The 26,539-nt window shown below is 45.3% G+C and overlaps 1 protein-coding gene across 1 annotated transcript in view; it reads right to left on the reverse strand.

Moving 5' to 3' along the window:
* Positions 1-26,539, reverse strand: part of espn (espin) — a 166,103-nt gene that overhangs the window by 32,154 nt on the left and 107,410 nt on the right. The window contains exons 10-11 of the mRNA XM_078557879.1: positions 6,145-6,281; positions 5,825-6,034 (exon numbers count right to left, since the gene is read on the reverse strand). Of these exons, the coding sequence (XP_078414005.1) occupies positions 5,825-6,034; positions 6,145-6,281 (347 nt within the window). The remainder of the gene's footprint in view (positions 1-5,824; positions 6,035-6,144; positions 6,282-26,539) is intronic.

Consider the following 26,539-nt stretch of genomic DNA (forward strand, 5'->3'; position numbering starts at 1 on the left):
TAACTTTCTCTGTTCTAAATAGAACAATCCCAGCTTCTCTAATCTCTCCAAATAACTGAAGTCTCTCATCCCCGGTACCGTTCTGGCAAATTTCCTTCACACCCTCTCCAAGGCCTTGACATCCTTCCTAAAGTGCAATGCCCAGAATGGACACACTACTCCAGCTGAGGCTAAACCATTCTGCACCTGCAGGTTGATACATTCCATATGTACGTGGTGAAAAACTCCGGTTTCACTGGTACAGATCCTTGGGGAGCATCACATGTCACACCCACAATCAGAGCCCAATCCTTTTATTCTTACTCTTCTACTATTCAACAAATAAGCTTTCATTTGCTTCATTTGTACCTCACAGTATTTCAAAGAGTTGAATTACGTTTCTCCCCAGTGTTATTTTTTTCCATGAAAATAAGTCCGGTTCTAAAAGTCTCAGTTCAAAAACTTGGAGCCTAGGTCCTGGAATTATTCTTAATCAAAGGACCATGCACAATTCCAAAAGTAGCTTCCCACTGATTTACACAAACCTAAAAGAAATCCTTTTGGTTTAGAGTCCAATACTCCTGATAGGTATTCCAGTACTCAATTAGGTTCATTATTAACAGCTTTATATTGTGAAGACAATGTCGGCATATGATTATTCATCACATCCAATCCTTTTTACCTTTACTAATTGATACCCCTTTATCACACACATGTTTGCTTTCTCTATTCCTGTACGTATTACCTCACATTTATCTACATTAAACTCCATATGCTGTTCCTTGGGCTAACTTCTTAATTGCTTTTTAATCAGCCTGAATGCAGTTACCATTTCTCATATCAGAGTTTAAATTCTGGGCACCAGTTCCTGGGATGTGCCAAGATATCCTGCTCTTGAAGTGCAAAATTGTGTGATATGTGCTCCCAACACCATCATATTGTGAAAAAGTGCATTAAACTTTGCGCTCGCATCAACTATAAACAGCCAAGATTTTTCCTTACATTTCTAATACTCAAATATATTTTATAATTTGATGAATGAATAGTGCTTTCAGCATCTGAAGAGCTTACACTGTTTGAATAAACTTTAAACATTGAGTTTAGGTTAGTCCCTTAAGCAATACTTTGTAAAAGGCACAATACATTTTTTGGTTGATGAATTAGGACCGGTACATACAGAATATATTTTGAGAAAGTTGAATGTCAATAATTTAGTGTACAATGGATTCAAGCTGATCCTATTGCTTGCAACTTATAATTAATGAAGTCCAATAATCAAAATATATATCTAATCACTGAAATGTTACACACATACACAGCAATCCAATTCACACTAGCTAAGCCAAGCAAGTTTTATCAAATAAATTCTCAGCTGATAGCCCTATTGTCCACACATGTTTATACTACGAGTAGATTATAGTTTCCAAATAATTCGGTTAATGTATCCATTTAATAGTATTGTCTGAAAGACAAAAGAAATCTGGATGTTTGGAAGTCTGTGAAAAGTATCCAGATTAAATTGGCACAGGCCAATCAAAAAATGTTAAGGAATGCTAAATTTCAGTTAAAAAAAAGTCACCCTGTGAATAACTTTCTAGTACAAAAAACAAGGGACATTGGAACAGAATTTCCTGGAAAGTTTTGGTGTAACCATATGTCAAGAATATATAATAATTCTCATAATGTTATTGGAATTTATTATAAAATACAGTAATAATGGGATGTGTCTATGGGTCACTATGTGTCTGGTGTGTGTGTGTGTGAGAGAGATTTAATTGAATTAGAGGCAGCTAGTCTGCATGCTTTGATCTAAGAGAGGATAGGTTTGAAATGTTAATTAGATAGACATGGAAAAGTTTAGAAACATGGGTGTCAAAGGAACATTTGCATTTTGAAATAAACCAGACTAGATTGTTTTCAAAGGAGGGGTGAAATGTGCTTTCAAAGGAGGTGAAATGTGGCACCTAGCCAGGTGAAATTTAGAAAGTGTGTTTATTTTTCCCAAAGATTACTGGTAAAACTTTGTGCCATGAGAGAGTTTTATTATCAGGGAGATAAAGTCCAAAGACATAGTGAAACAATGGGTATTTGCATTCAAAGGGGAAGATATGTGTAAAGAAGGAGGAAGGACTGTGTGTAAGAAAAGGCATTTTTTAAAGATCTTACAAGTATGAAAAGCCTTCAGCATCTATGCCTCAAGCTGCTGTTTTCAAAGTTAAGAAAACTCACTTGGGATTCAACTTGCTCAGGGTATCATGTTTCTCTGACTGGGTCTTTCAAAATCTATGGGTCTTGCTGCTGCCTTAACGAAAGTGGGAGTTAGGTTGATTAGGGGATTTAGAAGTTATCATAGTAGTAATTTGCAGATCTATGTATGCATTTAAAATCATTTCTCTTATCAATAAATGTTTAATTTAGTTTTATAAAAACCTATAAGACTTGGTGGTCCTATCACTACTGAATTCAAGGCATGCATCTCGAAATTTATACAAACTGCAAGACAAGTTGTGACAGTTGTTTGTCTGGGACTTGAACAGCTCAGCATTTACCATCTGCTGTGTCATAACGCCATAGTATACGATTGGGGTAGCATTTTTTACTGAGGAAATTTAAGTGTAATTGGCTTATGTGGGTTTTACACTGAAATGCCGTTGCATGTGAATTTCCTCAGAGTTCTCGAACCCGTGACTTCTTTCGGTGAATATTTCTTACCAAGGTTTGCCCACACTTAACCAAAGTGCTGTCAGTTTCAGAGCATCTTAGATTTTTGGGAGCCCCCTCTGTCATGTGTTTGGAAGGATTATTTAGCTGGATTGGTCTTCCCGTTGGGAATACCCTTGTTCTGCACAGAAAATAGAGTAAGAAGGGAAGCAACAGAAGCAAGAGGCTCTGAGAGTGAGAAGCCAACAGCCCATTGGTTACTACCCCTATTGATGGCACTATACTTTCACTTGTTTTGCATTCAGGCATTAGCCAAATAGGCTCTGCAGTAAATTCCCGGCAGTAAGCTTGGCACAGAATTGGTTTAAATCTTGGTGTAACTTCTGCAAAAGAGTGATTTAGGAAATTCAGGGCCACATCTAGCCAGAGGCATAACATTTGGCCTGGATGTTCGTCCCCGAGCTGGGTGCGCAGAGTCAGTAGATTTCCCAGCTTTGCGAACCCAATCTTCAAAAATGTCCGCCCGCAGGTTGAATTGTCAGTCAGTGGGGGCGGACTAAAATAGGAGTCAGGGTGGGAGACCCAGGAACAAGTACAGGTGCAGAGGCAGGCTTGGCGGAAGGCCTACCTCTATGCACTGGAATTGTGTTTAAATAAATAAGATTAAAAGAAGAAAAACAGCCCTCCAGCTCTCATCCCTAACTCCCCCAATACACGCCCTATATCCCATCCATACCAACCTATGACAACCCATGACCCCCACCCCCCATGGCCCCTCAAACCCTCATTCCCCTCTACCCACTCCTCTAGGCCCCTCATTCCCACTATGCCAATTAATGTCCCCCACCCACCACCCTTTGCCTCACTCCCTTCATGCCAACTCACTTAGTTTCCTTGGACACTTCCTTGACAGCTTTGACACTTCCTTTACAGTTCACTCACAGCTGGACAGTTCTTTGACACCTTCTTGAGAGCTGAACAGTTCCTTGACAGCTGGACAGTTCTTTGACAACTTGACAGTTTCAATGTTGTCGTAAAAAGTGCATAATGTTTAATTTTAACAATCCCAAATGGTGCCTTACCTCTCCCAAAGGATGGCTTACCTCTCCCAAAGGTGTCCCAGGACCCTATCCAAACAGGTACCTCACCCCTCTAAACAAATCCACCTGTTCTAACCAGCACAATCTGGGTTTTGCTCACCAGGACTTCCAATATTCCACTTCATTGGAGCCAGCTGGTTATTTTATTGGCCTCCTGCCTCTGCGAATTGCACATATGCGAACCCTGGCCTGACTTCACTCCTGCCCCCTGCGAAGATGGGAAATGCTGGGTCTCTGGGCAGAATTTTCGACCATTTCTGGGATTTTCACCACAACGGAGAGCCTCTCCGTCATGGCCAAAATCTGGGTCTCCATTTTGCACAGAGAAGCATTCACAACACAGTGGTGCCTGGGTTATCTACAACAACGAAGGGCCCATTCTGCTCTTGTAGACAATCACAATTGGTTTAGAAAGTCACTGCCAACAAAATGCCCAACCAGAATCCCGAACCAGACCAGCAATGGCAATATGGCAGTTAAAACCAGCCCAGCAAAGGAAGCAGCCTGGGTTGAAGTGTCCCGAAGAATTCTGTATGGTCTATATTATTCCGAATGGATTTTGTACAGCCCTGTACCAGGCTCAAATCCTTGACACAACCTGACTCCTAAGTGAGTGAGGAAATTTACTAGAAGTGCACACAAGACCTGGCTTGAGGTTACAGCAGGCAGCTGAGAAAAGTATCTGAACCTAAAGACCTGACTCCTATTAGCCTAGCTCGTGATATGTTGTAAGTAGGGATAATATGAGAGAAAAATACTTGTACAGAAGGATCTTCAGGACTGTATTTCCATATGAGTGGGGATGACTAAATTGTTCTTGCAGAGAGCTGGCACAGGTTCAATGGGCTGAATGGCCTCCTCCTGTGCTGTAACCATTCTATGATTCAATCCCAGTAAGATGAGACATGGTAGCACTGAGAAATGGAATGCCTGCAGAAAGTTTGGGATTATCACCAAAGTCTCAAAAAAGCAGAAAGTTGGCATTGCCACCTAGATGGGTGACCAAGGATTCACGTGTGATGCATATTTCTTCCTACTGATATTTCAATGTGCACAATCAAGATGTGAAGATCCTTGAAATGAAGGAAACTTACCAAAGGCAACCTCAAGTTAAGAGCAAGTTTCTAGAGCGAGGTGGGCCTGAGAAAGGCAGCAGGAAAGTAGAACTGCATTCAGCATTCATTCAGATCAAGCTAGGATTCCAAATAGGAATTTAGGAATAGGAGGATGCCATTCAACCCTTCAAACCAGTTCCACTAAGTTGTGGTCTTGTATTACAAGCAGAGTCTAAAGTAGTGACTAGGAAGAACTTAACAGCCAGCAGAGAGAAGAAGTTATCCATGGTCAGTCTGGAAGAAAAGTCATAGAATCAGTCAGACAGTACAGAAGGAAGCCATTCTGCCCATGCTGTTTTACGCCCTATGAAAGAGCTATCCAATTATTCCACTCACCTGCTCCTTTCCCGTAACTCTGCAACTTTTGCCTTTCATGGATATATTCAATTCCCTTTTGTAAGATACAGTTGAATCTGTTTCTCTTTCAGGCAGTGTATTCCATCATGTTGACTTATATCAGAAGGCAGGAAAATATTCTTCACACAAAGACTTGTAATCCTCTGGAATTTGCTTCCAGGGTTAGTGGTTCAGGCAGAAACTGTGGCAAGTTTCAAGATTAGGTTGAACAGGTGAATGAAGGAAAAGTGTTTGAAGAGAAATGGGAAATGGTGGAGGGGTGGTAAACATAATTAGAACTATTTGCTCGGGTGGTGAGTAAACGGTGCCACAAATTAGTTGGGCTGAAAGGCCTATTTTCATGTAGTAACATCTAAGTATTTAACTGCACACTAAGAAACAAGACTTATTTGATATTTTTGTAATCTTGCTTGGCATAACTTTGAGAAATTTCACTTCAGCCATGTTAGCCCTCTTTACTAAGCTTTTTTCCCCTCAGTTTTCTCTGAACTCAATAGGTTTTGGTGCAACCAATTTGATAAAATCGTCAATCTTGAAGTCGATCAAAAAACATAGTGAAGAGGGCACTAACCACAAAAGATGCAGTAAGGGTGTGTATTTCTTAAAACTCACCCTACGTTTCTGTTCTTCCTCCTCCTGGATCTTAACCTGCAGTTTCCGCGCCATCACCTGCCTCTTCCACTCTGGGATCGGGGCTCCCTGCTCGTCGTGAGTCGGTATGAGAGTCTCAACATCCAACGTAGTTGTTTGCGGCATTGCAATGCCATTTAGAACCAGTTCAGTTGGACTGGCACCCTGATGCTTTGTGCTCGGGTGTTGAGGCTGTGGTGCAATAAACAAAACAAAGAAAAGTTTGGTGAGGCATTGAGCTTTTATTAGATTTCGGCTCTCCAATGGTCAATGCAACATCTTTCCTCTCTGATATTACTTACTATTGTCCCAGAGCTTGCATAGACCACAGTACATCCTTTACTCTGCGCAGTCGGCTTCAGATTCTTCCCAGCTTTGATCTCAGCCAGTAACTCAGAGTTATCACCAGTAGGGGACATCATGTTGAAAGATTTTGTACCTGTGTGAAGCAAATGCAAAAAAATCGGGCATCAGCGGAGGACACTTTGTGAGCAGTTTTACCATTCAACATTTTCACGACAGGTTTCAAACGGTTAAAACTCCTGGTGTACGTCCTTTCTCGTTTCCAAGCTTCACTGTCACTTTTATTTGATTTGAAATTAAAAACTTTGGCAACATTTCCCAAGTCAGTGGAAAATAAAAATTGGTGCCGAGTTTGACAGGCTGCCAATGTGCTACAAGCTCGTTCTGTGCTGCTGGCATAAACCCCTGAACATCCTTTCATGCAAGGCCAAAATAGCTCCATGGAAACATAAGCAACTGGGGCAATTGGTAGGAATGAATCCAGCACTGCTCAAGCCCAGTTTTAATATTTAACATACAATGTCCACACCCTTTGTTTTGGTTTTATTTTTGGTGCATTTTAAGATAGTCATATGATTTATAAATAGCTTTAATTACCCTTGCCTGGCAGAAACTGAGTTTGAAGGGAGTGTTAAAATGGAGCAGTTAAATCTCCCTCAATTCCTGATCTGGAACGATATTGAAACGCCTGATTTTTTTTTTCAGGCACATGGTGTGCCCACCTGGGTTAGCTGGGTGTCTCATGTCACCATTGCAACTGAGTCAATGCAGTGGTCACCTGCCAGTAGGAATACAGTCAGACCCCTGAATAGGCCTTGTAAGGTAGGCTCCTTTGTGGGCTAGGACGAGGAGGAGCTCTACAACCTCACATGGGAAGTATGTACCTCCCCTGTCTAAGTGTGAAAATTCCCCATCTATTTTACAACTTGGAATGCTATAGAAATGCAATTTATCAAGGTGTGGATAGTTAGATGCCAAATTATCTCTGGCACAGGCACGATAAGCCAAATGGCCTACTTTTGTGCATTATCATGTATCGTTTTGTGGGCAGGACTTTCCCTACAAGCTTCTGAACCCCAGGTTCAAATGGAACTCAGAAGCCTGCACTGAGTGGGGAACAATGTGTGATTTTGTTTTCCTGAATTGGCCAATTAGTGGCTGGAAAGCAGGTTTACCATCCTTTTAAGGGTGGCGGGTGGGATCTCAAAGCTGGAGGGCCAGGTAGGAGGCCCTCCAGGTTGAGAGAAGCAGTAGGATGCCTTTCCAAGTAGGTGGGAAAGAGGGCACCCAAAGATGGAGACACCCTCTCTCCAGCACTTTAAAATTTAAGTTGAGAAACGGCCTTGGCAGCCAGGCCTCCATTGTTGAAAGGGATCCCTAAGCCAGCCTGGAGTGCTGGATCCACCCAATCTGACAGCTGGAGGCCATCTCCAGGCACCCAATGCCTTCGAGGACACTGTCAACATCCAACAATAGGTTTTCATAGGCCATTAATTGGATAAATTGCCTATCCACTGCTTGCGGGCGAGTAGCCTCCCATAACACCTCTGGGAAAATAGCCCAGGGGCTGGATAGAGCCAGGCAGCTGGCACCAACAGCATGGGCTTTTGTGCCCATCTGCCTCTGGGGACATCCCCATCCGAGGCTAAGAATCGCCCCCTAGTATTTTTTAAGGCAACCATACAGTAGCAATCTCAATGGCATCTGTTAACCCTATACTAAAGCAACGTCAATCTCTCTCCACGATGTTCTCCTGAAAAAAATGACAAGTAGCGTCAGAACCCCAAATCCCTTCATCAACAGGTAGCAATTTGGCTCTCTTTGAAAGGAGTCAACAGATCCTGAATCAACTGGGAAGAAAGGTTAAACAATTGATTACTCTTTGTGGGAAAGCCCGATCTGAAACAGGAAGCCTTTTCATCTGACCAACATAATAGAAGTTGAGAGATGGTTTGAAGAATGTTTTAAAAATTCTGTCTCAACAACCCAGAATTTTATGTAACAAACTGCAATGCAAGTTGTTTCTTGCTGAGGTAATTCAGCTGGCCATGGCTTTCTCCTGAAATCTGTTCCACAAGTCCAGTATCCTGTGTGTTACTGCTTTTATCTAATCTCTGACCTTGCTCAAAACTTGTGAATTTTGTGCTCGTGTCTGCTCACTCTATGTACATTGTCCGAGTTAAATATCTTGCTCACTCTCACCTCATCTTTCACTATTTTGAAATGCATCACATTTCCCCAAAATCTTCTTTTCTCCAGTGCAAATAAGTTAAATCATTTGAGCCTTTTTTTCCACAACTTTGAACCAAAGGAAGAATAAAAGGCTAAGAAGGGCACAAAAGAAAGCAAGTTCTGTGACATTAGTGTGTGTGATTTCTATTAAACTGTGACGACATGGCAGATGCAGTAGGTACAATTAGAAGGAATTTTTCCACAGAGCTGTGGGAAAGGAGTTACAGCACTTTGACAGCTTTACATCCAGGGGCTTAACATTTTAAATCCTTGTGGAAACTGGTTCAACCCTTAAGAGTTTTATGTTAATCAGTGTCACGTCATGAGTAGACTCAGTACCAAACAGGCTATGTCACTGACAGTTTAGTCAGTTAACACCGGGCCAGACAACAGGTAATTATATAACTTTATAAAACCCATGGGTTGAAATCCTAGTGCGTTCACTATGTCCGTATGAAAGTCCACTTTATTAATGAAGATGCCAATCTATTTAAAATATACAGCCTTTGCTAAAATCGTCAGCATAAGCATTTCATACAAGCACATTAGTGTGTCCACTATAAATTTCACACTGTTATTCAACCCATTGATTATTAATGAGCTGTTAAATGTTAATTTGAGGAATGAAATGCAAATTAAACAGCATGCCCCAGTTATGGGCTTGTTGCAAACCTTCAGTCCATTTGAAACAAAACTCGTGAACATAAGTATTAAAGAAAGTCTTCAGGCAATGGGAAGACAGGTTAAACGATTGATTACTCTTTCTGGGAAAGCTAGATTTGAAACAGGAAGCCTTTTCATCTGACCACATAATAGAAGTTGAGAAATGGTCTGAAGACTATTTTTAAAATTCTGTCTCAACAGCCCAGGATTTTATGTAACGATAATGCAAGTCGTTTCTTGCTGAGACACTGCTGCTGGCCGTGGCTGGTGCAAAAACAAAATGAATACATATCATCAAATACCTTGCTGTCAGATTGGTTTTTTTCAACTGTCAACTCTGTATCCAAACAGTGACAGTTTTCTAGACAGGCCCCTTCCTAAGTATCTCAGAACGTAAGGTAAATGTCAGCAGAGCTGAGTTTGTTGCACAATGACTGATACACCAACCCTCAGGGGAAAAGGAGAAGTCATTAGGGGGAGTTTTATGATCCAATCTATTGAGAATCAGCACTAATTGGAACAGTCATTGAATGGCTGCCAGCCTGCAGCAACTCTGAGCTGCTATGTAAACAGAGATGTAACTGAGTTTTTGGCTAACCCTATCGATCAACCTCCCATTCCGTCTACAGCAGATCCAGACACAAGTAAAAATCCCGTGGTGGAGAACTTTCGGAACCATCCAGATGTGTCAGTAAAATTGTAATTCCCTTAGTCTGCTCTCTCTGAAGTCAGCACGAATCAGGATTGAACCTGATTTAGTAAAGGTACCGTTCTGTGCACCATTCAGCACGCACTAGGATATCTCAGGTTCAATTCCTGATTCGTGCTGATATCAGAGAGAGCAGACTAAGGGAATTACAATTTTACTGACACCTCTGGATTAGGGGGTGGACATGTACTAAGTGTAGCATGCTTGGGAGGAAAAAGGTGCCTACGGTTCCGAAAGTTCTCCACCACCGGGATTTTTACTTGTGTCTGGATCTGCTGTAGACGAATGGGAGGTTGATCGATAGGGTTAGCCAACAACTCAGTTATCACTGTTTCATGGGACTACTAGGATGGTAGAATTACAAATCATTTTTCCTTCTTTCTTTCATCTTTGATGAGATCCCTGAAGGAAAGCCACTGCAATCTCCCGGTGATCTACTCCCCCTCCACCCCCGCTCCCACTTCTCTCTCTCCCTCCCCTTCCTGAAGGTACTGCCTACTTGCTGGGCATGGTGGCTTAATATACACTGAGTGCCTTTCAATAAGTCGGACAGATGGTCATTCTTCATGTATGAATTATCTAATCGAGGGGACAACAAAGCTGGGCTTGATTTTGTCTTCAACTGAGTTCCACTTACATACTTTCCAACAGGATTCAGCTCCATACTGAATGGGAGTAGTGTTTTACTTCTTTTCAAAAATACCCCCTTTCCAAACCAATGACACCAGCTCTGGGCCTTTGTGTTCACTGACCTATCCTGGCTCTCGGTCAGCAATGCCCTGATTTTAAAGCCCTCATCCTTGTATTCAACTGCTTCTATGGTCTCTCCCCCTCCATTTCTCTGTAACCTCCTCCAGCCATACAACCTTCTGAGATATCTGCGCTCCTCTGAGTCTGGCATCTTGTGCATCCCTGGTTTTCATTGCTTCACCATTGGGGGTCGTGCCTTCAGCTGTCTAGACCCTAGGCTCTGGAATTCTCTCCCTAAACACCTGGGCCAGGATTTCCCGGTCGGTGAGTGGGGGGGGGGGGGGGGGGGGGGGGGGGGGGGCCGCTCACTGATGTGTAAAATGACGCGGGATGATGTCGGGCGGAACTCCCGACGTCACCCGGCCCCAATTGAGGCCATTGACAAAGTCGCTAAACTAATTAATGGACCAGCCTGTCCAACCTTAAGATTGGATGGGCAGGCCGGGAGCCCTGGCGGGCATTAGAAAAAGCATGAAACCTCATCCACGGGCGGGATGAGCTTTCATGTAGGTTTTATAAAACGTAATTAAAGTGTATTTAAAAGTGAGGGACATGTCCCAGCTCATGTGACCGTGTCACATGAGGGGACATGTCAGGGAAATTTTTTTTTCTCTATTTTTCAGATTTTTTAGTGTGGAGCCGATCTCCCTGAGGCAGCACTTAGCCTCAGGGAGGTGAGTGCGCTCTTTCATGCACATGTGCAAAAGAGCGCACTCTCGGCTCAGGAAACTCCCTCCACCCCGCACAGGGAGCGGACAGCGCTTCCTTGCGGACGTCACGCTGGGCAGGCCTTAACTGGCCCGCCCACGTAAAATGGCGGCACGCCCCACAATAAGGGGCGCCGATCAGAGGCACGCCTCCATGCGCCCGCTCCTAAACTTCCCCCTGAACGGGGGGAAAATTCTGCCCCTGATTTCTCTCCCCCTTTTTAAGACACTCCTTAAAACCTACCTCTTTGACCCAACAATTGGACACCTGTCTAAATATCTCTTTGGGGAAAATTTTGCCCCCATTGGGGGGGGGGGGGGGGGGGGGGGGGAGTGCAGGAACGGGTACGGGCAGGTGCGCTTCAGATTGGCGCCCCCGATTGGGGGTGCGCCGCCATTTTATGTGGGTGGGCCAATTAAGGCCTGCTCACTGTTACGTCTGCCAGGAAGTGCTATGCGCTCCCTGTGCGGGCGGGGTGGGGATTCCCTCAGCCGGAGTGCACACGCACTGATCTCCCTGAGGCTAAGTGCTGCCTCAGGGAGATTGGCTCCAAATTTTAAAATGGTAAGCAACATTTCCCTGACATGACCCCTCACATGACACTGTCACATGAGTTAGGACATGTCCATCACTTTTACTGAAACCTTTATTAGATATTTAAAAACGCTCATGAAAACTCATCCCGCCCGTGGATGAGGTTTCAAGCTTTTTCTGAAGCCCGCCAGGGCTCCTGGCCTGCCCACCAACCCTAAGGTCGGATGGGTAGCCCTGTCAATTACCCAAATTGGTTTATTAATGGCCTCAATAGGCCGTTGACAGGTTGACGGGCACACAGCTGATCGGCTGCACCCCTGCCAACCTGAAAATGGAAATGACGTGGGGTGATGTCGGGAATTCCATCCGACATCATCTCGCGTCATTTTACGCGCTGGCAAGTGGGCCCCGCCTCCCGCTCGCCGACCGGAAGATCCTCCCCTTTATGTGGCTCAGTTAAAATAAAGTTCAAGAGTGCTCCAATGAAGTGCCTTGAGGTGTTCTATCTATTTTGTTAGAGAACATAAGTACATAAGAACTGGGAGCTGGAGTAGGCAATTCAGCCCCTCGAGCCTGCCCCGCTATTCAATACGATCATGGCTGATCTCATTTCGGCCTCAACTCCAATTTCTCGCCCTCTCCCCAAAACCTTTCAACCCGTTACTAATTAAAAATCTGTCTATCACCTCCTTAAATTTATTCACCCTCCCGGCACCCACTGCATTCTGAGGTAGTGAATTCCACAGATTCACGACCCTTTGAGAAAAGTAATTCCTCCTCATCTCTGATTTAAATCTACCACCCCTTAGCCTAAAACTATGGCCTCTCATTCTGGAATGTCCCACAAGGGGAAACATCCGCTCCACATCTACTTTGTCTTTCCCCTTTAGCATCTTATATACCTCAATTAGATCTCCTCTCATCCTTCTAAACTCTAGTGAGTATAGGCCTAAACTGCTCAATCTCTTCTCATAAGACAAGCCCCGCATCTCTGGAATCAATCTAGTGAACCTCCTCTGAACCGCCTCCAGTGCAACTACATCCTTCCTCAAGGGGACCAAAACAGTGCACAGTACCCCAGGTGCGGTCTCACCAATGCCTTGTACAGTGCTATATAAATGCAGTTTTTATTGAATGGGTGATAATTAGGTACGGAACAAGGATAGGATTAAAATCTGATGTTCTCCACTCCTGAACAGCTTGTTAAAACCAACTCTCCGGGTTTGTACAATGGTTGCTTGATAAAGTAACAGAGAGTATAATAGTATCATATTCGTGAGGGGCCTTTGGGAGAAAGAAAAGGGGGGGAACTGGAGGGAAAAGTGGCAAAAAAATATTCTTTTGTAATATTTATTGCGTTGAGCCACGATTCGAGCTGTAACTGTAAGATTTGTACTTAACTCACCACCTCAAAGTCAGGCAAAGCTGCATTTACAATTCAGCCAATAAATATTTTATTTGGATTCATTGTGTGTTGTTTCTGTGGATTGTGCCTCTTGTTATTTATGGGACAGTATAGCTCAGAGTTACATTGAATGGCTGGCCATCTGTTGCAAAAGCTTCTGAAATAATGCGTATAGATAGCGGTTGTTTTCAATCTTTGGGCCAGTAAATAATAAATGAAATTTATTCTGTATGAATGCAGCAACTTCTTGTGAGATTAAGGCAGGCACCAGGTTGCTTTGAATGTCCCGTTTGAGAGTGTTTAAGGTATTAATTATTCATTTGTGTACTAACAGCTAGAAGTGTGCTAGAAGTGCAAGGGCTGAACCCTATGATGCCTGAGAGTATTTTATTGTATCCAGTGGCCTTATTATTCTGCAGGTATGGGTTTGGTATAGGGAGAAATAAAAGGAAAAAAAATACATTTTTATAAAGCACCTTTCTCGACCTCAGGATATCCCAAAGGACTTTACAGTAAATGATGCACTTTCAGCAATTTTGCACACAGCAAGGTACTACAAATAGTGGTGAGCTAAATGGCTTGATGATCTTTTCTTCAGTGATGAATATTAGCCAAGACACTAGGGCAAACTTTCCTGCTCTTCTTTGAATAGTGCCTCGGAGTCTTCTAAGCCTACCTGGGAGAGGAGTTGGGGCCTCAGTGTATCCCAGAAGACAGCATCTCCAGCAGTGCAGCGCTGTCTCAGTACTATTCTGAAGTATCAACAGAGATTTTGTGCTGAATTTTCTGAAGTGGGACTTGAACCCACAACCTGCCAAGTCCACTTAACTAAGGCTTAGTGCCTGTTGCTCTGTGTAAACTGGCAGCACTGAGTTATACTGCCAGCTGCACAGTGCCATTTCATCAGGAAAAGAGCAGCTCTGTGTCTACTTACACATATGCATGAACTGAGCATTGCGTTTCTTTTTAAGTTTTCCTTTCTCCAAATGTCACACTGTTTCTCCTGAAGCTTCTTGCTGGGGTCCTGAACAGTTCCACTGGTTGCCTTCTGATGCCTCATCCATTACTAGACAATAAAAGACCAATATCCACCCAATGCCATCTACCACCTACAATCACAGATAAAACAGATTCCCTGGCCATTATGACATTGCTGTTTGTGGGAGCTTGCTGTGTACAAATTGGCTGCCACGTTTCCTACATTGCAATAGTGATTCAAAGAAAGATGAAAGAAAGAAGGAAAAATGACTTGTAATTCTACCATGCTGGTAATCCCATGAAACAATGATAACAGAGTTGTTGGCTAACCCTATCGATCAAAGATGAAAGAAAGAAGGAAAAATAACTTGTAATTATATCCCATCTTTCATAGGACATTTCCAAAGCACTTTACAATCATTGAGGTGCTCTGGAAGCATAATCACTATTGCAATGTAGGAAACTTGGCAGCCAATTTGTACACAGCAAGCTCCCACAAACAGCAATGTCATAATGGCCACATAGTCTGTTTTATTTGCGATGTTGATCAAGGGATAAACATTGGCCAGGACACCAGGGAGAACTCCCCTGCTCTTATTCAAAATAGTGCCATGCGACCTAAGAGCGTGGACGGGCCTCAGTTTAAAGCCTCATCCAAAAGATGACATCTCTGACAGTGCAGCACTCCCTCAATACTCCACTGGAGTGTCAGCCTGGGTTTTTGTGCTCAAGCCTCCTGAGGGGGACTCAGTGATGAGAATGCTACCACTGAGCCACGGCTGACAATACAAAATATAAAAAAATATAAAATACAACGAGTAGCCTAAGAGTGCAAGAAATAAGAGCAGGAGTAGATCACATGATCTCTTGAGCCTGCTCAATCATTCAATAAGATTTTGAGCTCAGCACTTTCTCGATTTATCCCCGTATCCCTTGACTCCCTTCGTGTCCGAAAATCTATTGATCTCCCCCTCGAACGTATTCAACAATTGAGTATCCTCAGCTCTCTGGAGTACATAATTATGAAAATTTGAACCCTCTGAGTGAAGAAACCTTTCCTGCTCTCAGCCCTAAATGGTCAATCCCTAGCTGAGACAATGGCCCCCAGTTCTCATTTGGAAACTACTCCATAGCATACATAACAAACTTAACAGTTAGGAACACAGGACTTAGGAGCAGGGGTAGGCCATTCAGCCCTTCCAGCCTGCTCCACTATTTGATAAGATCATGGCTGATCTGGTTGCGATCTCAACTCCGCTATCCTGTCTGCCCCTCCCCCATAACCTTTGACTCCCTTGTCAATCAAAGCCCATCTAACTCTGCTTTGAATGAATTCAATGATCCGGCCTCTACTGCTTTCTGGAGAAAGAGAATTCCACAGACTAACAACCCTCTGAGAGAAAAAAATTCTCCTCATCTCTACCTTAAAAGGGAGACCCCTTATTCTTAAACTGTGCTCCTCAGTCCTAGTCTCCCTCAAAACAGGAAACATCCTCCTGGTATCCACCCTAAGAAGTCCCCTCCGGATCTGATATTGTGAAACCCCAATCCCAAACATAACTCAAGCTGCTCTCCTGAGAAGGACCATCCATTCAAGCATGCTAAGAAACCTTTTAAAGCCCATTTTATTACATCATACATCAGTATTATATTCTCAACATGTAACTGTCTGATAGTCCAGCTGGTACCATTGGCTTGGCCTCCGTGAAACCACCTTAGTGGCTGAATAGAGCAATTATTTAGCGGGGCACAGTTGAATCTCACAGCTGATTGTGAGGAAAAGGGAAAGAATGGAGGACGTGTCTAATAGAAACAAGGAAAAGAAGCGCAGAAGCGAAATGCAGAATGCCTCTCTGGAATTCCGATTGCCCAGTCTTTCAGTGGGAACATGAAAATGGCTCCTGAACAACAACAACTTATATTTATATGGTGCCTTTAACATCATGAAACAACCCAAGACACTTCACAGGAACGTAATCAAACAAAATTTGACACTAGGCCATGTAGGAGATATTCAGCCAGACGGCCAAAAGCTTTGTCAAAGAGGTAGGTTTTAAGAAGTGTCTTAAAGGAGGGAAGTGAGATAGAGGTGGAGAGGTGTAGGGAGGGAATTCCAGAGCTTAGGGCCCTGGCAACTGAAGACGCGGCCACCAATGGTGGAGCGATTAGAATTGGGAATGCACGAGAGGCCAGAATTAGAGGAGCACAGATACCTCAGAGGGCTGTGGGGGTGGAGGAGATTACAGAAATAGGAAGGGGAGAAGCCATGGAGGGGTTCGAAAACAAGGATGAGAATGTTAAAGTCAAGACATTGCTTAACCGGAAGCCAATGTAGGTCAGCGAGCACCGGGGCGATAGGAGAACAGGACTCGTTGCAAGTTGAGACATGGGCAGCAGTGTTTTGGATGACCTCAATGGAGGGCAGAATGTGTGAGACCAGCCAGGAGGTTGTTGGAATAGTCGAGTCTATGGCTAGTGAAGGCATGGATGAGGATTTCTGAGATGAGCTGAAGCAAGGGCGAAGTCAGGTCAATGTTATGGAGGTGAAAAGAGGTGGTCTTAGTGATGGCATTAATGAGATCAGCAGCTCATCTTGGGGTCAAATGTGATATCACAATTGCAAACAGACTGGCTTACTCTCAGACTGTTGCCAGGGGGAGGGGTAGAGTCAGGAGCTAGGAAACGGAGTTTGGAGTGGGGACTGAAGATAATGGCTTCAATCTTCCCAATATTTAATTGGAAGAAATTTCTGCTCATCCAGTGCTGGCAATTTAGCAACAGTGTTGGAGTTGAGAGAGATGGTGGTAAGATAGAACTGGGTGTCATCAGCGTACATGTGAAAATTAATGCTGTACCTTTGGATGATGTTATTGAGGGGTGGCATGTAGTTGAAGAATAGGAGGGGCGAAGGTGTTCTCTCCTTATGAATTATCTAGTCAAAGCCACTAGGGGGAGACAGCAATTAAACTTACATTTCTATAGCACCTTTAACATAGGAAAGTGTCCCAATGTTGCTTCATAGGAGTGTTATCAATCAAAACTTGATACCAAGCCACATAAGGAGGAATTAGAACAGGTGACCAAAAGCTTGGTTGAAGACATAGTATTTAAGGATTTTCTTAAAAGAGGAGTGGGAGAAAGGTGGATAGATTTAGCATGGAAATTCCAGAGCTAAAGGCCTAGGAATTTAGGGATTAGCAGCAACAAGTTAAGTGTCCGAATTGGAATACTGTCGCAGACTATGTTCCCTTCCTAGGTATTTATCCAGTTTAAGAGTGTGCAGAGAACCCAATTATTCTCACAAACTGTCCTAGATCCTTTGTCCATGTTTTTGAAGAAATCTCGTGACCCAAGCACTCTTTCCTCATTCAACATGGGTGTGGGCCAAAATTGAACCTTATTGGCACTCCGTAGCCCAGGCAAACAAGACTACAAAACGAATACTGTTTTAAATGGGCCCAAAGAGCATACCCTCCTGTATTTGACCTATACACTCACACAGCTTGCACACTTATCCCAGAGCAGTGCTGAACCAATAAGTCACATCTGGGAATGGCCGCTTCTGAATTTCCAATTGAGCAGAGTGGGTGGGAGATTAAACAGCTGCAAAATTTCAGTGCATTTCACACTGTGTCGTACAGGAAACATATGAAATATGGGGAAACTTGCTTCAAATTAAAACCTTTCATACAGCATCAGTGCATAGACAAATTTCCGTGGAAATTCATTAGTCCATCTTATTGATATGACCGCATCTAGTTTCCATCTTGGGCAGTCTACACAAATGTAACATTTATACATCATACCCTACCTCCATTATTATCCAATAATGGGATAAGGATTCCTCTGGTTCCTGTGGTCAGTGACACAGCCTTCAAATGCATTTATGAAGATTCCTCCATTTGCAATTCAGTATAATAAATCATAGAAGCTTACAGTAACGCATGAGGGCATTTCGCCCATTCTATTCTCTTTGTCAGCACAGTCCAAAACTCAATTCATTGCCCTGCACCCTTCCCTTTCGTTCCAATTATTCATCCATTTCTTTCTTTAAGAGATGCAACAGTCTACTACTCAGCCGCTCCTTGTTGCAAAATATTCCAAGCTCCAACAACATCTGCGTAAATATATTTCTTTTGAACTCTCTCCTCACTCTCTTATAAACAATTCTCAATTGATGACTGCTCAGCAGTGGCTTCCTAACAGTCCTACTGAAATCCTATGTTCTGATCTTAAAATAATGTTTACGGAACACTCAACAGGGGAAGTCTTCATGACTGATTTATAATGTTGCCACACATTATGCTTACCTCAATACACAGCAGATACTCTAATTTTTCTTTTCTCTTTATATTATCTGTCTTTGAATTTGGACTTGGAACAAGAATAAGCACTGATATAAAATGAATTTATGAAGGAAACAGTCCTTATACCCAGGGCACTTTACTCTAAAAATACAGATTATGCTGCATTTAGAGTAAACACATTACAACACACAAGCATTTCTTAAAAATGTGAACGCAGATCAAGTTAAAAACTAATCTTCTGCAAGTTAAAGCCATATATACAGGTTTTGCACTGAAGCTACTTAGCGAGACAATACTGGAACAGTGAAAACCTGGTAAGTTCAGAATGAAGAGTAGAAAGTCTGAATTAATTCCCACCCACCTTTGGTGTAACAGGAGATCAGGACAGATTGCTTTAAATCAGCGTTTCCTCCAGTTCTGTAGCGTGATCTCACCTGGTTTTCACCGTCTTACCGAGGACTAACTAGCTTGTAGGCAGGACTACGATCAATTACTTACCCTTAATTAGCCTCCGCCCTTTGCCTCCTAGATGGAGAGAAACATTGAGGGGGGGAGAAGCAGGCAGGGCAAGGGAATTGCCGGTCCCCGTGCACACCGACCATTGACAGAAATGTTACACAATTGGAAATCACATGGCAGGAGGTACGTGTTGCCGTGATCCAAGCAAATGATGACACGAGGGAACATTGTTTGTCAGTACAGTGTAGAGACAGCAGGCAGGAGGGACAGAGCAGTTCCACAACAACAGAGAGAAACAAAAGAGACAGCAGAAGGAGAAAAAGAGAAGCTGTTAGAAAGGTCAAAGACACAAAAGCACAACATAACAAGTTACACAATTATCAAAATGATTGTGGAGGTTCTGAAGCCAAGGAAAATGCAATTAACTAAATAGATTTATTCACATCAAACCATTAAACTAGAAAACAATCTTTGTCACTTTGCAATCCCACCTCATCCTAACCTGTTCTGACAATTTGCTGCTGTTGCCATGGAAAATGTCTCTCAATGTTTCCACTGACACTGATTCAATGGGCTGTTCGCAGGCTGTCATTCCAGAGTTAGGGCTGAATTTTGCCCTCGCTGGGCGGGCACAGCGGGCGGGCCGAAAGTGACTGCTGCACACGGTCAGGCCCCGAACGTGATTTCACGCTGGGCCTTTGGCCAGGAAAGGGCTGAACGGGGGCGTCGGCCTGTTGGCCACCAGCTCCAATGGCGACCCGGTGGCCGGTATAAAGAAGACCCAGGCAGGCTAGGAAGGCTGCCAGAGAAGGAAGCGTGGCTGCCGTTTGGATGATTCATTCAAGCGCGGCAGCAAAACCCGGGCAAGGGGGAAGTCGGGTGGGCACTCGCCACCCCCCCCACCCCCCGCTTTTCCGATGAATGTCTCGCCATCCTCTTGCAGGGAGGTGGCTGCCAGGAGGGACACCCTTGTCTACAGAGGTGGACAGAGGAGGCCACCGCACCTCACCAAGAGAGCATGGGAGGAGGTGGCAGCCCAGGTGAGCAGCCATGACGTGGTGCGGCGCACATCGGTGCAGTGCCGGAAGCGCTTCAGTGACCTGCTGCGGTCAGGAAGGGTGAGTACCGTGTTGGCGTGGGTCAGTGTGCAGAAGTTTTAAGGTCTGGCTGTCCCCCCACCCCATGTACCTCAGAGGTGCTAGAGTTTGACTGCCAACTGACAATCATGCCAGTGCTGGCCAAGGGGCTGAGCCCTGGCTGCTTGGACTGAGTGCCTTGTGGCTCGAGGGCTATGACTTGGATGTGCCCTGGGAGGTGTTCCTCAGCTGGGGTTGGCCAGGCTGCAATGGCGCTGCAGGTAGACAGTGGGCTAATCCATGCTCCTCTGTTGTTTCAGGAGAAGAGAAGCCATAACCAAGCAGAGAGGGCACGAACAGGCAGAGGCCAGCCCAACCTGCTGCTGCTCTCCAGGTTCGAGCAGGATGCCCTTGAGCTAGAGAGCCAGCATTCTCCCCATGCGATTGGGCGTGGAGAGGCAGGGCTGTCAGACGAAGGTAAGGGCACAGTGCACAGAGGTGAGGCTCTCGAATTGTGCAACCATTCTAGTGTAGTCTCCTCCTTGATATGAGCCTCGAACCTGGAGTCCCCATTGATCATTGGAAGATGATGGCACCGTGATGCACATCTCCATTGTCTCACCAGGGTGCCTGGCACAGTGACAGTGTGATGACTTAAACTGATGACATGTCCTTCTTCTCTCTTTTAGTTTCGCCAGCACGCACTCGCACTCACTCTCAGGACACCGAAGGACCACCCCTGATGCCAGCGGACCATCAGGCATCATCTGCACCTGCGTTACACCCGCTCTCTGAAGCAGGCACCAAGTGCAGATACCAGCACCTTGGTGGGCATTAGAACGGCAGCTAGTATCTTGATGCATAGCGGTGAGGGCATTACACACTCGCTTGATGTGCAGGTGGAGGCAGAGAGTGCCAGGGCACTGGCAGTTGGAGGACTGCTGGGGACCAGGACAATGCTGAGTCGAAGGCTGATGATGAGCCTCTAGAGTAGTCCTTTAGGCTGGCAGATGCTGTGAGATGGGTGGGAGGATCTAGCGGAGATCCATGAGGGTCTGCGTGCCATGGTCTCAGTGATGGAGGAGACCATGTGGAGTGTCAGCACTGTGTTGTCCATCAAGGGTGAGCGCACTGCCTCCTTCATTGAGAGAGTGGCAACTCTCATGGAGAGGCAGCTCCAGGGACAGAATGAGGGGTTCCTGGGGTTGCGCTTGGACCTGCAGCCCTCACACAGGTGGTCAATGATAGTGTGGGAGATTGGCGAGGCACCCAGTATCCCAGCTAGGTGCCCGTCCATCAATGGTGTGCAGGGAGGTCTACAGCAACTTTACGTTGGTGCACGAGCTACTTGTCATCTCTGCAGGCTCCTCTCGGCACTCCGGATGAGGGCAGCAGCTCTTCTACCCCTCTGCCAGTGACCGTGGCATCTGATGAGGCTGCGGTGACTGGGGAGATGCCAGCCATGGCACTGGCCGCTCCCTCCCAGGCGGGGCCAGCACAAGCTCCACTGGCCAGAGGACAACCACCAAAGTCATCAAGGCCAACACGACAGCAGGGTCAGCAGCTGTCTCCAATGCCACTTCCAGCGAGTGGGGGGAGGGCACCACAATGTATCACTCGTAAACATAAGTTAAAGGCACCATGTGCACAACAGGGACTGTTCATGGGTGATTTTCTGTTCATTTATGCTCAGTTAATGTATACTGGTCTGGGACTTCAGACCAGAGAGATTGATGTAAATAGTCTGTATATGTCAAAATGATATAAATCTGGTTTTGTCATTATGACCTGAGTATGCTTCAGCTTTTTATTTCATTGGTGCGGGGAACACCAGTATGTAATGCTGGATGCAAGTGGCTCTGAACTTTATTGCGCAGGCACTGAGTGTTCTTTGTGTTCAGATGAAAGGCTCCTTTCAGACATTCGGGATGGAGGAGGCAGCCCTGGCATGTGGTTGAAGCTGATCTTTGGCAGCCTAGCTGAAGGAGCATTGGATCAAGGCATCCCCGGTGTCCCTGCCTCCCTGAAGGACACAGAGGTCTGTCTCCATACCCTCAGCGTTCTCCTCACCGTGCTCCTCTTCCGACTCATCACTAGACTCATCCTCTGTGGCCTGTGCAGCTGTGTCAAGATCCTCTTCCTCCAGTGGATTCCCCCTTGCCAGTGCCAGATTGTGGAGAGCGCAGCGTGCAACCACTATCAGTGACATCTGCACTGGGGGGTATTGTAGTGTTCCCCCTGAACAGTCCAGGCATCGGAAGTGCATCTTGAGAAGACCGATGGTCCTTTCTACCACGGCCCTTGTGGAGGCATGACTCATATTGTAACACTTCTCTGCCTCTGTTCTTGGATGGCGGAGAGGCGTCATGAGCCACCTCTTCAACAGATAGCCCTTGTCAACCAGCAGCCATCCATCCAGTCGAACTGGAGCACTGAAGAGCCTCGGCACCTGGGAGGGTCTCAGGATGTACGCGTTGTGGGAGCTGCCTGGGTACCTTGCACAGACTTACAGAATCTGCATCCTGTGGTCACACACTATCTGCACGTTCATCGAGTGGAATCCTTTCCTGCTGACGAAGGCACCTGGCTCATCCACTGGCACCTTTATGGTCACATGTGCACAGTCGATGGCACCCTGGACGCGGGGGAACCTAGCAATCACTGCAAAACATCTGGCTCACTCAGCCTGGATGGCCTCGTCCATACGGTAAAGAATAAGGGTGAGGACCCGCCTAAATAGAGCTTCTGTCACCAGCTTGACACAGCTATGGACAGCTGATTGGGAGACTCCACACAGATCCCCCATTGAGCCCTGGAAAGAGCCAAAGGCATAAAGTTGAGGGCTGCTGTGACCTTCAGCGCCACTGGCACGGGGTGTCCACCCACACAGTCGGAGCTGATCTCAGGCCCAATCATCTGGCAAATGGAGGTGATGGTCTCCCTTGAGAGGTGGAGTCTCCTTCGACATTGCACTTCGGATATATTGAGGTAGCTGCATCGCTGCCTGTAAACCCTGGCAGCAGGATAGTGGCGTCTTCTGCGGCCCCTTCCGCCTTGGACTACCTGCTGACCCTGCGCCCCTTGTGCCTGCGCCTCTCCTCCCACAGGTCTCTCTCTTGGAAGCTGCACAGGGACACGTGGCCTCCTTTCCCTTCTGTCCCTCTCCCTCCTCAGAGGAGGTGCCTCTAGCGGAGACCACAATCCCCATTACCAGGGTAAGGGAAAACTGTCTGATACCTGGAAGGGTCCACAAGGGCAGAATCCTCCAGGAGCCTGGCGGACAGCAATGAGTCCTGGAATGAGGCCTGGAAATGCTAACAATGAAGGCCCGAACAGAGATGAAGCTGCCAAGTACCAATAAGCAACCAGCAACAAACTGCCTCCAAAATTGCTCACTAGCCAACTGGCAATGTTGCTGGCCCTTTTTATCCCGCCCTTGGATGAGGTTTGAGGAAATGTCAGCTGGCTGCCTGCCCGTTTTGCCCGTGTGACGAGCAGAAAATCGCACGGGCATTGAAAAATATCAGACAATTGCACTATTAAGGGCCTTAAGTGGCTGTTTAACTAATGGCGGGCGCTGTCCCAGCAGCCACGCGTGCCCGCCGAGCGAAATATCGCAAAAGTGCGCGATGATGTCGGGGAGCTCGCCCAACGTCACCGTGCACTATTTCACTCTCATTTGGGGTCAGGCGCATGCCCACCCGACAAGGGAAAAGATTCTGCCCATCATCTCCCTGGATGTGTCTCGGTCATTGCGACGTTCCTGTTCTGCTCTCGCCCACTTGTATTTTAATTCTCATTCCTCTTGATGGGCAGAAAATCGCAAGCTGACAAGAGGGGAGGTGGGCAGTCTGGGCCACCACGCCCCACAGCTGTTCACACATGTCAAGGCTCAACTGGTTCACTTTGTGTCCTTTAGTGAAAGAAGTCTGCTGTCCTTACCAGGTCTGGCCTCGATATGATTCCGGACCTCACATCTTATAACCAATTTTCAATGGATGACTGCTCAGCCGTGACTTCCTAAAGCTCCTACTGAAATCCTAAGGCCCTTCCTATGATTCTGGACACAGACATGGGTCTCTCTTATGCACCCTCTGAAGTGGCCTCAAGCCACCCGGCTGCATCAAAATCGCTATTGGCGACTTCAGAAGAAGGCCCCCCGCCACTTTCTGGGGGCAACTAGGGATGGGCAATAAAATACTGGCCTTGCCAACACTGCCCACAACCTGAGAATGGGTTTTAAAAGGTCTTTGTTGTAAAGTTTAAATGAATTGCGCACAACAGCACATCTCTGTCAAAACAGAAAATGCAGGTGAATGTTTCATGTGTCACCTTTTCATCAGAACACACCTGCATTATTCACCCATCTTCGTCTTTCACACGCAGATACACCTGCTGTGTATGTCCCGTATTCTCTGTTTGTATTGCAGGTGTCCAGCTTTTGCTTTTTTTAATCACAGCACAGTTTGTTCCCACAAGTGAAGTACTTTGTTTCTGACAACAGGGTAAAAATTAAATTCCGTGAATTCCTGAAGATAATTCTCACTGGACAGGTGCAGAAATCATATTTTGGTCCATTATAAACCAGGAGTGCAGCCTTGATGAACTGGCCTTTATATGTAAAGGAAAAACTTGAATTTAAATAGCCTCTTTCATAACCTCAAGATGTTCCACGGCACATTACAACCTATTATTTATGAAGTGAAGCAACTGTTGTGGAAAATGTGCCAGCTAATTTGTGCACAGCAAACTCCCACAAAGAGAAATGCCCAGGTTTAGTAATGGTAGCGAAGCGAAATATATCAGCCCCAGGAAGTCGGGGAGAACTTCCCTTCTCTACTTTGAATAGGAAGTTGTGGTTTTCTACATCTGCCCACTGCTGAGTTAGCGGTGACAGCGCAATTAGGTTCAGCAACCTTGGGCTAAAAATTGAGAAAAGCTCAGGATTGTCACTTCTGTATGTTCATGGATATCGTGTGAGGGCAGGATTGAGATCACTAAAATACACCTCACGGCAAGTTGCCTTGGGGCAGAATTTTTCCCTGGTCGGGCCAGGCACGCGCCTGACCCGAATGGGAGAAAAATAGCATCCCGATGTCATGGCGCATTCAGGCGATATTTCGGTCGGCGGGCGCGCGCGTGAGACGGTAGCGCGCCCGCCAACAATTAAGAGGCCTACTAAGGCCTTTAATCAATTAATTGAATTGAATTTTTCGCAGCCTGTCCAACCTTACGGTCAATAGGCCAAGCAGCCTTTGCGTTTTTTTGCGAAAACTCATCCACAGGCGGGATGAGGTTTCAACCATTGATTTAAAAAAAAAACTTTTAAACCTCATTTTTAACATGTCCCTGCTCACGTGACGGAGTCACATGAAGGCACATGTTTTCCTCATTTTCCAGGTCTTTATTTCTCGTGTCAAAAATCTTCAGCTCCCTGAGGCAGCTCTGTGCCTTCAGGGAGCTTCCACTGGGTGCACCCACATGCACGCACTGCCTTCCGCACTCGCCCTTCTCCCCCACCACCCACCCACCCCCCCCCCCCCACCCCCCCACCCCCCGACCCAGGCAGCACTGAGCGTTTCAGTGCGCGATTGACGCCGGCTGCCCGCTAATTGACCAGCCAGCGTGAAAATGGCGGACGGGGCCCGATCGCAGGCGGCAGTCAGTTTCACAACCGCTCCTGGGCCCACCCGCTGCGCTCAGTCAGCAAGGTAAAAATCCTGCCCTTGATTTTTTGAATGCTTTTTTGTTTTATAGGTCGTATTCTTTTCAAACAAAGATATTCTTTCAGAAATAAAAGAAGGGAATTAAAGAAAGGAAACCAATTATATTTAGGTAGAGCCTCATTTTTCAGAATGTTCCAAAGCAATTAATCTACAATCGAATGCTTGGAAGTCTATTTACTATTGTAATATAAGTAAATAAATGTGAGTACAATTTCCAGTATGGTTTCAAGATTAGATTAAATGCTGTTTAAATATTCCAAGTATCTGAAGCTCAAACTTGTTCAAATATTATTTCAAAAACTTATTAGCGGTTTGTGCTATTTAGGACATTAAAAGATGTTGCGACAGAGCACTAAGGATCCAAGTTTCATGTGCATCCCCAAAATTCCTTGGAGTTAACCTTTTTCTTGCGGTTCCAGTCCTGTACCTCACTACAGTTTAGCAACATGCGCTATTCTAATGTTAGGAGTCAGTGACATTGCATATGCCATTAGTTAAAAATTCAAATTTGTCTTCAGCAGCCTCTTCAAAATGTCCGCCTCAAACATCCCAGCTTCAATCTCGAGGGACAGAGAATATAATGGAGAGTTGTACTTGCATCTCCTAGCAGCCAGATTAGTGTGGTGTTAGTGGAGCCCCAGTTTATTGCCCAGGGCACTCCATGGGAAAAAAAAAGCTCTACGGCCCCAGTGAAAAAACATTTTTTAAAAAACCTTAGACTTACAGTGGATAAAGGAATCTCCTTGGTTCTATTCATAAGTATTAATAACTTACTGTCATTTGCCAACAGCATTGCAAAGAAAGTAAAAGTAGAGTGAAAGACACCTTAGTTAATTTATTATGCATC

The sequence above is a fragment of the Cetorhinus maximus genome, chromosome 15 (assembly GCF_964194155.1).
Source record: "Cetorhinus maximus chromosome 15, sCetMax3.hap1.1, whole genome shotgun sequence".
Lineage (NCBI taxonomy): Eukaryota > Metazoa > Chordata > Chondrichthyes > Lamniformes > Cetorhinidae > Cetorhinus > Cetorhinus maximus.